At 56.1% G+C, this 13028-nt stretch overlaps 1 protein-coding gene across 2 annotated transcripts in view; it reads right to left on the bottom strand.

Moving 5' to 3' along the window:
• PLXNA4 (plexin A4) overlaps nucleotides 1–7985 on the bottom strand; it is a 302382-nt gene extending 294397 nt beyond the window's left edge. Inside the window, exon 1 of one of the 2 annotated variants that reach the window (XM_004598181.2) lies at nucleotides 6707–7985. In XM_004598181.2, coding sequence (XP_004598238.2) covers nucleotides 6707–7891 — 1185 coding nt within the window. In that variant the 5' untranslated portion in view covers nucleotides 7892–7985. The remainder of the gene's footprint in view (nucleotides 1–6706) is intronic. The other variant, XM_058654905.1, reaches the window with a different exon arrangement.
• Nucleotides 7986–13028: the final 5043 nt, after the last annotated feature.

Raw genomic sequence — 13028 nt, 5'->3', positions numbered from 1 at the left:
ACCGAGACCCAGGAAAGAGGCAAAGCTCTCTTCTCTCCTGCTGATCCCGTTTCACGTGTGTAGGCAGCATGGCAACAGCCAAAGCCACGAGGGGAGAAATGTTAGAGAGCAGGCCCGTGGGGAACAGCTCCCTCGGCTGTCTCCCCGCTCACCTTGGCCTTGTGAAGATCAGGAGCAGCTGCAGGTGCAGCAGCTGGAGTCTGGCTGGAAACACGTCCTCGCCTTGGAAGGGTCGTCTCAGCAGTCACAACATGCACCCCCGTGGAAGGAAAAAGCCAAAGGAGGCACTTCCTGGGGCGTTGAACACGACCCCTGGGTCAGGCACAGCTGGATCTCTCAGAGGCAGATGTTGGGGGGAGAGGGGTAGGCAGTGTGGTCCATGATGAGCTCCCAGCACGGTTACATTACAGTTCTTTCCTCCTGTTGCTTGGTTATCCCAACCTGAAGAAGACCTCCAAGTTGGTCATGGAAATGTTGACACACCCAACAAGTGCAAGGTGTTCTGTGTCTCAGTGTGTTCTTTCCTTGCTTCGTTAAAGGAATGTGATCCTACCACCTCCTCCTTGGAGATAAAACCACATCCCGCCCACAAAGCAGAAGGGAGTGTGCTTGCCACCCCAGTTACTCTGCAGCTGGGCTGGGACCCAATGACTGCACCTGCAGGCAGTGCCTCGGCCCTCATGCCACCCACTAAGGAAGACAGCATTGAAAGGGAATCCTAGAAACACACATCTGGGTTGTTGAGCAAGGTTAGTCACTGCACCAAGGAAGAGGCGGGGCTTCCTGTCTGGGCTGGGCCGTAGTGTACTCCGAGTGTGTGTGCCTGTGTGTGCACAGGAGAGCAATCCCTCTGTTGCAGCTGCTAAGTGTAGTGAGTGGGTGTGGGCAAGAACAAATCGCAGGAAGAGCCAGCATGTGAGGGAGACGGTGAAACCCAGGAGCAAGGTGGAGAAGCAGAGGGCACCGAAACAGACCTCCGCCAGGGACAGAGGGATTCCTGGGAAGGCATGTCGCCCCAACAGCAGAGCAAAGGGGGCCTGGACAGTGTCAGCACCCTGAGCCGGGATTACTCAGCAGTCGCCCTGGTGAGAACTCAAAGGTGTGTGTGGGTCCAGTCACTATCCCTTCTGACCTGACAGCCTCCTGAGTGGGCCTCCTGGGAAAATGCACCCAGCCAAGGAGGCCAGTCTCACAGCCTGGGCTCCCCTGCACCCAGCACTTTCCCTAGGCTTGGGCCAGCCTGTGTTAGGGATTTCTCTGCAAACACTGGGCCTTTCACTCAGGGACCTGGGACGGGGAAGCTTGGAGAAATGTGTGGTAAGACTCGGTTCTCTCAAGATCTGGGCTGAGCCACAACAGGCACTCTTCCCATAATGCACAGGGCAGGGAGGCTGTGACCTACGAAGCTGCAAGAGGTCAGGGCCCAGCCCAGGCGGGAGACGAGCTGTGCATGGAGACACGGGCACAGTCGGCAACGTGCACCTGCCATGGGCCATGCCATGTATAAAGACAAGGATGGGAGTTTGGAGACTAGGAGAGGAGGCATGAGGCCGGGAAGAAGAGGCTTTCCCAGCAAGGAGGGGAGCCAAGCTGAGCAGAGCAAACTCTGCACACAGCCATCAACAACAGGATGCAGCTCCATCCAGTCACTGCCAAGCTTCCTGCCGCTGGGGAAAAGCAAACACCCAGCAGACAGGCAGAAACTGCCCTGGGCCCAGGCGGCTGCCTGACCACTCGGGATGCTTACTTGCATGGTGTTTCAGGATCCGAGGCGCCAGTCACATCTGAGGGACCGTTCGGGCTAGGAGGGGAGGCCAGCCCGGGTTTGAGGGGTGACCTGGTCTCCCCAGGACACTGTGTACAGGAAACCACTGAGTGACACAAACAGGAATGGGTTTCTCCACTCCCATGCGTGCACACACTGGCCCAGGAGGTGAAGCGATCGCCAAAGTCCCCAGCACTTCTGCCCCTGTGGGACTGGACAGGGCTGGAGGTGAGCCCCGAGGGCAGTGGGGAGCTTGGCTTTGCCAAGGTTCTCCTCCAGGGGTTCCTGGAGGAGTGTGTGAGGGGAGAGGGACTGAGAACTCTGGCTCCTGGCTGGCAGCAGCCGTGAAGCTCAGGCCATGGCCGCACTGGACATGGCAGGAGGGGGCAGAGGGGTGGGCGTTGGAGGAACCAGCAGCCTGAGAATACGGACAGCAGCAGGGTCTGGTCCATTAATGATGCGCCCTAGAATGACGCATGAGGCTTCTCTGTGCCTCTGTGACCCCGCGCCGCGACTGGCATGCTTGTCCCTCGCTCATCCAATACCGGCTGAGTGCCCACAGCCATCCGTGCACTGGAGGCCAGTGCTGCCTCCTCCCGCCCTGGGCCTTGATTGCAGGTCACGTTTCTATCTTAAGGACCCAAATTTTCTAAGGGAAGGTCACTCAAGGTCAAGGTCAAAAGAAGGTGAAGAGGCTGCTTCCTACCTCCTCACCTAACACTCCTCAACGGGGCCCAAGTTCAGAGAAAATTAGAGTGAGTGACAGTCTGATGGTTGTGCTGGCCCCTCCTTCTGAGACCCTAAAGACCTCTCCCCTCCACTTCCTGGGCCCCCAGAGACGACCTCCAGTGGCTTCTGCATCCTCTAGGAGTGAGAACATTGCCAGAGTCTAATGAGTTCACGGGCAAGCTAGGGGCTCCGGCCCAAAGACTACCAGAAAGGACAGCAGGTGATAGTAGCAACCCTCTGGGACACCAGGTTCTTGGCTCACATATAACACAAGAATGAGAGCCACACAACTGCATGCTCTCCTGCTCACTGCTGGTGGAGCTGTCAGCCTGGCCTGCATGGGGCTCCGGCCCATGACAGCGGCCACATGTTCTGAGCTCCACAGCCCCACGCCATACGCTCTGCAGACACAATGGCTCAGGGAGCTTGGAGACAGCTCCAACGGGGGCCACAGAGAGATGGCCCCACCACCTTCTTCTGCTGTTGAGTGACTGAGAGTGCATGGAAGTCTCTGACTGTAACCAGCTTGAGTGACCCTTACCAAATCTACCAGTCTGACTCTGACAGTTCCTTCCCGGGTTGCCCTTATTCCCAGGCCAGCACAAGATCCCCGCAACAACTTCAGACTGTAGTGCAGCTGCTCTTGGCTGAAGACCATCTGGACTAGGGAACAAATGGCTCAAAGGCAAGGGCGGAAGCTGCCCCAGGTGCAGAGCCCACCTAGACACCACTGTCCCAGCCTGGATTCCCAACACCCATGCAGGGTTTTGTGTGTTCTGCATGAACTTGGAGTTCTGTACGTACCACAAGCACTTACTCCCAGTTGTCCAGCCCTGCCTCTTCGTGAATGTAGCCCCTGATTGTTCCCATACAAAAACACCAGGGAGCCCTTGGGGCCTGCAGTACATGAGGCTTCAGCCTCAAGCTCATGGCTCCATGGATGCCTGTGGGGAGCAGGCTGAGTTCCCCACATGTTCTGCCCCACAGCACAGCAGAGGCAGCAGGGTCCTCTGAGTTAGACAGATGGCTGGGGCTGGTCTACTTCTTGCTCTGCACTCTGGAAGCTCCAGTCTAGGGGAAGGAAGGGGCCAGAAATCCCGGGGCCTCACAGTGCCACCTGCTCCAACTTAATTAAGTAAGACGAGAACCACAGTAAGAATGACTTGTACGGGGTGCCCATTCTGTAAGGTCTTTGAGTTGTAAAGTTGTAGTTTGCTGGCAGTGTAGTTCAATCTCCTAGTTCACTCCCCAGATGATCAGCATGGCCATGGCTGGGCCAGGCCAAAGCCAGGAACCAGAAACTCCATCTGGGTCTCCCACATAGCTAAAGAGGCCAAACACTTGGGCCGTCCTCTGCTGCTTTTCCCAGGTCATGAGCAGGGAGCTGGATAGAAAGCAGGGCAGGCGGCACACCATCCAGCGCCCATATGGATGCCGGCATCTCTTTCTTGAAAAAAACAAATGTAGCTGCAATAACACCTGCAGGGGCTTCCACACTACAACACACAAAACTGTGTTGTGCTACCCTGCACCACCGTCTACAGAACACAAGCCCACACCCACTCCACTGGCCTCCAGGGATCCCAGGCTGGGAGGCAAGAAAGAACTCCAGAGTTCGCTCCATCTATCCCATTGATGCCCACGGTGTACAAAACACGTGTGGCCTGAGCTGAGTCCAAAGGCACTGTAGCAAGAAGGCCACAGCAAAGGGACCCAAGCCTTGGCCAAACCAAAAGAAATGGATATTTTGTACTAGCAGCTGGTTTGGCCTTTTGTTTCTGTACAGTGTCTGGTCTTCTCTCCATTGTCAGCCCAGAATGTGCGTCTGACTTGAAAAGAGCTAATTAAAGCCGAAAGAAAAATTCAAAAGCTTGTTACCTGGCACCATGAGTCAAATCCTGGCAATGGCCCATCTTGCTAAGCTATTTTCTCTCTGTTCTCTCCAAGGTAATCTTCAGTGTTAGGGCCTGCAGCTCTGCAGACTTCCACAATGAACTTGGCCTTTGGTGCAGGAAGTAAGAGCAGTCTCACAGATCCCTGCAGCTGATGCTGCTCCCACAAGGGCAGGGTTTGGACCAAGTGTTTTGTAGAAAAGTGAATCCCTTTGGTCTCAGAAGCAACACTGCACAGACTTGCCATCTTCCAAAGTAGGTGACATGTGTGCACATTCATGGTGGCATTTCCTGCATGATGAAAGTACATGTGTGGTGGGTGTGCACACGTGTGTATGTGTGTGTGTGTGTCTGTGCAGGTGCCCTGAGGACTGAAGAGACCCTCCTCAAGGGCTGGGCACCTGCACACAAGATGTATGACTGCAGGCAATGCATCCACCTGCACCCGGCTGCACACAAGGTGTACGACTGGAGGCAACGCGTTCATCTGCCCCTGGCTGGCTGCTACAGTTAGACTGTATGTCCCAAACGCTTACTGAAATGTAATTACCATGGTAACTATATTAATAGGTGAAACCTGTGAGAGGCAGTTAAGCCTTCGCACTCAGCTCTTCTGAGTAGGTCAGTGTCATTACTGGAAGAGGGGCCTCCTTGTGAAAGCCTGTGTTCAACCTTCCCGCCATCTCTTTGCCCCTAGACAGGTGCCGAGTGACTGAAAGTGCATTTGCCTTCCTCAAGCTCTGTCACAGCTGGAAGGCTCTCTTTGGATATAAACACCTCATGTAGGCCTTCACAGCTTCTAGTCCCGTGAGAAGCAGGTTTTGCCTATGAGTTTCATTACGAACTACATGCTCTCAGGTGTCCTGCTGCAGTGGCAGCATCCAGGTTCCCTCAACATCCCCACTGACCTCTCTGTGGGCCCGTGGCTGAGCACAGCCCAACAACAGCGCCGCCCCCACCTGGGGATAACGCTGGCCTCCCTAGCTGATGCCCCCTTGCTTGGCTCATACCAGAATGCTGTCTCCTTGGGCCACGAGCAGCGGGGCTGTGGGGGAAGAGGGGTGAGGGGCTGCAGGACCTTCCAGAACTGATGCACTCTGTTTCAGCCGCAGTCCCCTCTCTCCTGCTGGGTTGACACAGGAATTCAGTTGTCCACATCCATCCCCACCCCACGGCCCTGCTGCCCCGGCTCTCTGTTGTCCGTTCTGTCTGCTTGCCTGGGGTCATCAGGGTGCCAACACCCCTGAGATCTGCAGGTAGTCACACTTGGCGAAAGGAAACTGACTCTTCCCTAACTCATGACAATGAGCTCCCCTCAATGGACCCCACCAAGGTCGGAGCAGCAGACGGGAGCCACATCAGCACGAGGCACACCTGTTCCTTTTCTTCTCCCCAGATTAACATGACGACACAGATTTCTTCTCTCATATTTGGTTAATAATGTTTTAAATGGACGATGAAAACAAAGGGGGCAGGGAGAAAAGAAACACAGGCAGACAAGACTTGGAGAGCTAACAGCAATGGCTCTCAAGCCGCTTGAATAATCATTACAAAAAAAAACGAAACAAGCCACCATTTCAAAGACCCGCAGAAATGACCAGAGAAAGCAGGTGTGCTACCTGCTGAGAGCCAGGAGGCCACACCCCCACTGCAGCCTGTGGGCAGGCAGCACAGCTGCACCCCGACTGGCCCTCCAAGGGCCCCTGGCTGCCCACAGCGGTGCTGCCACCCCGTGCTGCCTGCCGCTGCCGGCTGACTGTGAGCCTCTCCCACCGCACTGCACACCGGAGACTCATCAATGCCGCTTTCCCTCCCGTTCCTCGCCTAGGCACACTCCACCTCCCCTGCATGTTCACGGGTCTCATCCCGTCTGCTGTCCTTGTGCCATCTCCTAACTACACAGGAGGAGGCTGCCAGCAGAGCCCTCCTGAACCCCCACTCCACCCCCAGGTGCAGCTTCTCCCCACTCCACCGATGGCTCTGTTCTGAACTGCCAGGAGAGCTGTGCAGGCTGGGCTCCCACGGACGCACACGCAGCAGTGTGACCCCACGCAGGCCAGGCCGGCAGCCCTGGCCTTGACTGGAGCACCCTTCCACCTCACCGCAGCACTGCCACTCACAGTCAGGGAGTCAGCATGGATCAGAACTGAGAGCCCCAATAGGAACCCACGCTTCAGCCCACGAATGCACTCGCGACTGAGTTACCGATGGACCGAGTCCAGGAAGACCCAGGAGGCAGCAATCTCCCTGGAGAAGAGTGGCGGGGTATCTTGGCCCCTCAGGCCCCCCAGCCCGAGCCCACAGCCCCCGGCAGACTCACCGCACTGCTGCAAGGGATGTCCTTCACCTTGAGCCAGGCCAGGTCGAGCGTGCCCTCGCCCCGGTAGCAGGACTGCAGGCGCTCCTTGATGCGGTCGTTGATCTGCCTCAGGATGAAGATGCACAGGGCCGACTCATCCAGGGATTTCATCTTGCGCTTCTGGCCCTTGGAGAAGACAGTGAAGAGCAGATCGTCATCTGGACGGACCCCGAGCGTGCGACCAAGCACAGCCCCAGCTTTGGAGAGGTAGGCGGCCTGCAGCAAGCGGTACTCCACCCCGCTGCGCTCGCAGCCGATGGGCACCTCCACGTAGGAGTTGAAGGCCGTGTCCTCTTTGCAGAGCCTCACCAGCTTGGAGGTATACACCTGCTCCTTGGTGGTGGAGCCTGGCGGGGACACCATCTCGGGCTGAAGGGTCAGAAAGTAGACAAAATTGCCACTGCTGAAACCATAGACATAGTAGATGTCGAAGTCGGGGATGACGGTGAACGTGTCCGAGGGGATCTTGATCATGGAAGCCACAAACTCGTCATGGAAGACATATGCAAACATGCCATCTGCCTCCGAGTTCTTGGTCAGCTTGCGGCTGGAGATGGTGGGGAAGTACTCGGGTTTGCCATCCACGGCCGTGGCAATGAAGAGCTTGTCATCCAGATCGCTGTAAGAAACGATCACGCCAAAGACTGCGCCGCTGCCGTTGGCCCCCGACAGGTAGTGCTCCTTCTTGTGGAAGGGCTCGGCCAGCTTGAAGAGGTCGTCCAGCCTCAGGAGCTTGCAGACACCCTGGAAGAGGCTCCCACACGCGATCAGCCTGTTCTCCTTGTAGTCAATGAGCAGCATCTTGTTGACATTGTCGGTGGTGGTCAGGGGTTCGGCACACGTCTGCACAATGCGGGGCGGGTAACATTTGGGGTTGTCCTCATCCGGCCCCGTCTGGTGGGCCACCAGGACCTTCAGGTCGCCGGACAGCTTGTAGATCCGGTTGACGGCCCCTAGGTAAATGTGCCCTGTCCTCTCATCCACCACCAGGTGATTGAAGCTCTCGCTGGGCTCCCCTCGGAAAGTGACAAAAGATCGCTTCTGGGCCGGCGCAGGTGGCCGCGGGGAGAGCGGTGTGCAGGAGCCCATGCCCACCATCAGGAGGTGGGACAGCAGGCAAGTCCAGCTCCAGGGCATGGCTTTCATGTCAGAGCGGGGCCTGGCACAGCAGCGCTCAGCCACAGCCGGGTCCTCGTCCTCGGCGGGGGCCACAAGGCAGTGGGGCAGCCTCCCCTGGAGGAAGAAGGAGAAACAGTGAAGCCAGAGAGCAGGGGCGGAGCACCACTCACCACAGCCCGCCTGCCTCCCCGGACCCCCTCAACACCAACTGACACCCTACACAGTGCCCCAGCCCAGGGGACAGCTCAGAGGTAACAGAGGTGAGGTCGCATCGAGGATGGTCCTAACTGCTGGCCACTGCCTACCAAGACACTGCCTGTGTGGCAGTCCCCATTCCCTCACCTCGCAGACACCTCACATCCCCTTTGCAAACCTTTCCATGTCAAGTGCCTTCCGTGTGCCTTCCCGACCCTCAGTCTCCATGCGGTGTGCCCTGGACAAGGATTTGGCAAGGGGGCTGAGCTGTGTGCACCCAGCCCCAGCAGGTCCCCCACCTTTGTACTGGTCAGGTGCAGCTGCAGAAGCCTGGAGGGCGAAGGAGAGGCAGGGCAAGGGAAGAGGGCATATGCGGCATTTGCATTCCCCCCCCCCCAGGTTTTGCGAGCCATCTCCCGCCAGAAACTGCCCTAGCAGCAGCCACTGGGGCTCTCCCCAAACAGGAGCCATGCTTTAACGATTAAAGCTCTGTGCTGATAACTGAAGTTGCTGGGATCCTGACTCACACAGCAAGTGGATACTATGTTGCCCCATTCTGCAACCCAGGGGAGGGAGTGTAGGGCTCACACAGCTACATGAGGCAGCCATAGATTAAAAAACAGGTCAGCCCATATAGCTGGCTCCCCTTAGCCACCAAACATCTCAGCTTACTGTAGTCTTCTCACAGGCTGTGCAACTGGAGGTATTCAAGCGGCCCCCATTACCAGCAACAAGCAGGAATGAGCCCGTATTGTGAGCTGTTCACCACGGTGCTGGCCTCTGACCCCTCTACCTGCTCAACCTACCCTTCTCATTGCCAGAGCAATCAACCCCTCTGGCTACAACTGTCCGGCCAGAGTCCCAATGTCATTTTAATGAGGCTGATCCTGGCTGCTTTCCATATAGCAAGGCCTCCTCTGAGAGGTTTTCATTAAAGTAGGAGGGGAACAAAACAGTCAAGTAAATAACTAACTCCCCGAGGAGCCAAATCATTTTCCATCCTGACAGTCCGCTTGCACCCAGAATACCTCCTGCGTGCATACCGTGTGTCTCCCTGTGCCTTCCTGCATGTATGCCCAGTGTGTCTCCCTGTGCCTTCCTGCATGTATGCCCAGTGCGGCTCCCTGCACCTTCCTGCATGTATGCCCAGTGCGGCTCCCTGTGCCTTCCTGCATGTATGCCCAGTGTGTCTCCCTGTGCCTTCCTGCATGTATGCCCAGTGCGGCTCCCTGTGCCTTCCAGCATGTATGCCCAGTGTGTCTCCCTGCACCTTCCTGCATGTATGCCCAATGTGTCTCCCTGTGCCTTCCTGCATGTATGCCCAGTGCGGCTCCCTGTGCCTTCCTGCATGTATGCCCAGTGCGGCTCCCTGTGCCTTCCTGCATGTATGCCCAGTGTGTCTCCCTGTGCCTTCCAGCATGTATGCCCAGTGTGTCTCCCTGTGCCTTCCTGCATGTATGCCCAGTGTGTCTCCCTGTGCCTTCCTGCATGTATGCCCAGTGTGTCTCCCTGCATCTTCCTGCATGTATGCCCAGCATGCTGCTCCCTGCACCTTCCTGCATGTGTGCCCAGCACAGCTTCAGGTGCCACCTTGTCTCTGAGGAATTTCATTCATTTACTCCCAAATTCCTCAAACTAGGGAATGAGTCAGGGTACACCATGAAGCCATCAGATCGTCCCCCACATCACTAAGGTTTGATGGAATCCAGGAAAGGAAGAAAAGAAACAGAACAAAGACTTTCCAAAAACACAGGTCTTTTCAAGCATGAGAGGAGGAAGGTTCTAGCAGGAGCAGCACCCAACCTATAGCAGTGCTGCAAGCCATGGACCTTCACTCACTCACCCAGCAGGCCAGCGTCCGCTCAGAACGCACACAACATGTGTGAGACATGTGGGAACCAAAATGGGGTCTCAATAAGTTGGGGAGATGCTGCCAGCATCTCCATGTTTACACAAGAGAAGCCATGTGGCAATAGCGCTTTATAGAATGGCCCACAAGGAAAGGAGACTTCTAGCTGGGAGTAAAGGAGCGAGGAGCAAGCTATAGCAGGCCTTGGGGAGCGAACAGCATTGAGCCAAGCTGTGAACCTGGAGGCACGCTGACAAGGGACAGCACTGTCTGGAGCTTGAGATCAAAATGCGTAGTATGGAGGGAAGAAGGGAACAGAGCCACAGCAGGGAGCTGCCATGTTCCCGTCTTGACCAGAGGACACGTGGAGCTGAGGGTGAGTTCGGCAACAGCCGGGCAGCACTGTCTATGGGGCTCCTTGAGCTCAGCGACAGCCACACAGCACTGGCATGGGGCTGTGTCCCTGGCACAGGGCTCTGCCTGGCACAAGCTACATGCCTACAAACCAACACGGCTTGGTTGCCGTTGCAAAATAGGAAGTGGGAACTGGGAGGGTTGGGTTATGGCAATGAGAAAGGACCTGGTGGCCCCTCTCACCCAGAGTGAGAAGATGGCTCATCTTGTACTGACCTTGCAAACCCAAGTCAGAGGAGACCCCAGAAGGTTCTGAGCTAAGAGAAGGTTCCTGATCCCTGCCAAGGAAGCAGAAATCCACGTGGTGAACAGAGGATGCCCAGGCCTCTGACTCCCGGTCCAGTGCTCTCTGCACAGCCACAGCCTAGCTGTCACATCAGAACCTGCTCCAGCAGCTGCTGCCTGGCTTTTCTCTGTAGAGACGCTCTCTGGCACATCGGCTCTGCTGGCTAACACAGCCTCGGGACAGTTCCAGCCAGGCTGCTGATAATCCTCTTTCCAGACAGGCAGGTGCAAGCTGGGGCCCAGCCGCAGCCCTTCTGGAGGGAACTTGCGAGCAGTCTGTACCCGCAGGTGCCACGTACTGGGGAGAGCCACACAGTCCGCTTCACTGAGTATACTCACACATGTACGGCCATAGTCTGCGTGCAGCGAGGTGAGCAAGCCTGTAATTACGAATTTAATGAGCAATGGTGCCACGGCCTACCCTTCATCCCTCCATCTCCTATCAGGCGCTGAAATGAGGCAGTCTTGCGTCTCAAAAACTACCACCCTCATCTGGGCTGGCAGGTTGACTGTGCCTGTAGGGGAGGAGCATCGGGAAGGGGAGCAGGGACGAAGAATGCCAGCCTCTTGGTTCACACACTGAAGACCAACTGGTTAGTAAGCAAACAAGAAGTTGGCATTGGGGCACAGTAGGTAAAGTCTCCACCTGAAGTGCCGGCACCCGAAACAGCTGTTGGTTCAAGTCCCAGCTGTTCCACTTCTGACCCAGCTTCCTGTCAATGCATCCAGAAAAGCCAGGTAAGTTGGCCCAAGTCCCTGGGTGCCCTCCACTCACGTGGGAGACCTGGAACAAACACACTCCCACTCTCTCCCTGAGTGTTAACTCTGCCTTTTAAATAAATAATATTTTTAAATGAAAAACAACAAAAACTACTCAGGCAACAAAGAATTAAAAGAGGAAAGGGGAAAACAAGGACATGGACTCCAGCCTGCTTCTCCAGTGACCCCTGAGATCACCAGTGACCCCAAGATCACCAGTGACCCCGAGCATCACCAGTGACCCTGAGCATCACCAGTGACCCAGAGCATCACCAGTGACCCCTGAGATCACCAGTGACCCTGAGATCACCAGTGACCCTGAGATCACCAGTGACCCCTGAGATCACCAGTGACCCCGAGCATCAGTAGTGACCCCGAGCATCAGCAGTGACCCCGAGCATCACCAGTGACCCCTGAGATCACCAGTGACCCTGAGATCACCAGTGACCCCTGAGATCACCAGTGACCCCGAGCATCAGCAGTGACCCCGAGCATCACCAGTGACCCCGAGCATCAGCAGTGACCCTGAGCATCACCAGTGACCCCTGAGATCACCAGTGACCCCTGAGATCACCAGTGACCCCGAGCATCAGTAGTGACCCCGAGCATCAGCAGTGACCCCGAGCATCACCAGTGACCCCTGAGATCACCAGTGACCCTGAGCATCACCAGTGACCCCGAGCATCACCAGTGACCCTGAGATCACCAGTGACCCCGAGCATCACCAGCAACCCTGAGATCACCAGTGACCCCGAGCATCAGCAGTGACCCCGAGCATCACCAGTGACCCCTGAGATCACCAGTGACCCCTGAGCATCACCAGTGACCCCACGCATCACCAGTGACCCCGAGCATCACCAGTGACCCCTGAGATCAGCAGTGACCCTGAGATCACCAGTGACCCCGAGATCACCAGTGACCCTGAGATCACCAGTGACCCCTGAGATCACCAGTGACCCCGAGCATCACCAGAGACCCCGAGCACACCCCAGGGCTGATCCCTATGCAGACCTGACACCACAGCTCCAGAGCTCCGCCTCCCAGGAGGCCCAAGCACCAGTTGCCGGCTGCCACAAGAGCTGCCTGAGACAACTCCAAGCTGACTGCTCGAGCTTTCAGCTGTGTTTCCCATCCAGGTCATCAAACCTTGTTAAGTCCTGAGCCCCACTAGCAAGTCCCAACCCCAACTTCAGATGTTAGCAACACTCTATCATTGAACAGGCTTTCAAATCAGGCAAGAGGCAGCAAGCACCCACATCATCCTGTGACAAATAGCAGGACTGAGTCCCACCCAAGGTTTCCCAAACGCAGCCCCTGAACCAGGCCGGGTGGGAAACGACAAGAATACACTGGAGCCTGAATCAAAGCTAGCTGTGCTGCCATCTTCCTGTCTGAGTGGCCTCAGGAGAGCTGGGACTCAGTTCTACAAACTGATCATCATTTTGATTAAAGAAATTGGGGCTGGCTTTGTTTTATGTGGCAAGTTTTGAAGAGCTCAAACTAATTTTTCTGAAATTGCACCATCCTCTCAGATTACTAAGTGGCAGAGAGAAGTTATTACAGAGTAGTTTGAAATCATAATTACCTTGCAGAGCTGACAAAGTGTTTTCATATACATGCCTTGGCTCTAAGCTTGTTGTTCATCATCACTTTGTGTGGCCA

Source organism: Ochotona princeps, chromosome 25 (assembly GCF_030435755.1).
Source record: "Ochotona princeps isolate mOchPri1 chromosome 25, mOchPri1.hap1, whole genome shotgun sequence".
NCBI classification, from domain to species: domain Eukaryota; kingdom Metazoa; phylum Chordata; class Mammalia; order Lagomorpha; family Ochotonidae; genus Ochotona; species Ochotona princeps.
The sequence above is the reverse complement of the archived record's forward strand: the minus strand, read 5'-3'. Positions and strand labels throughout refer to the sequence as shown.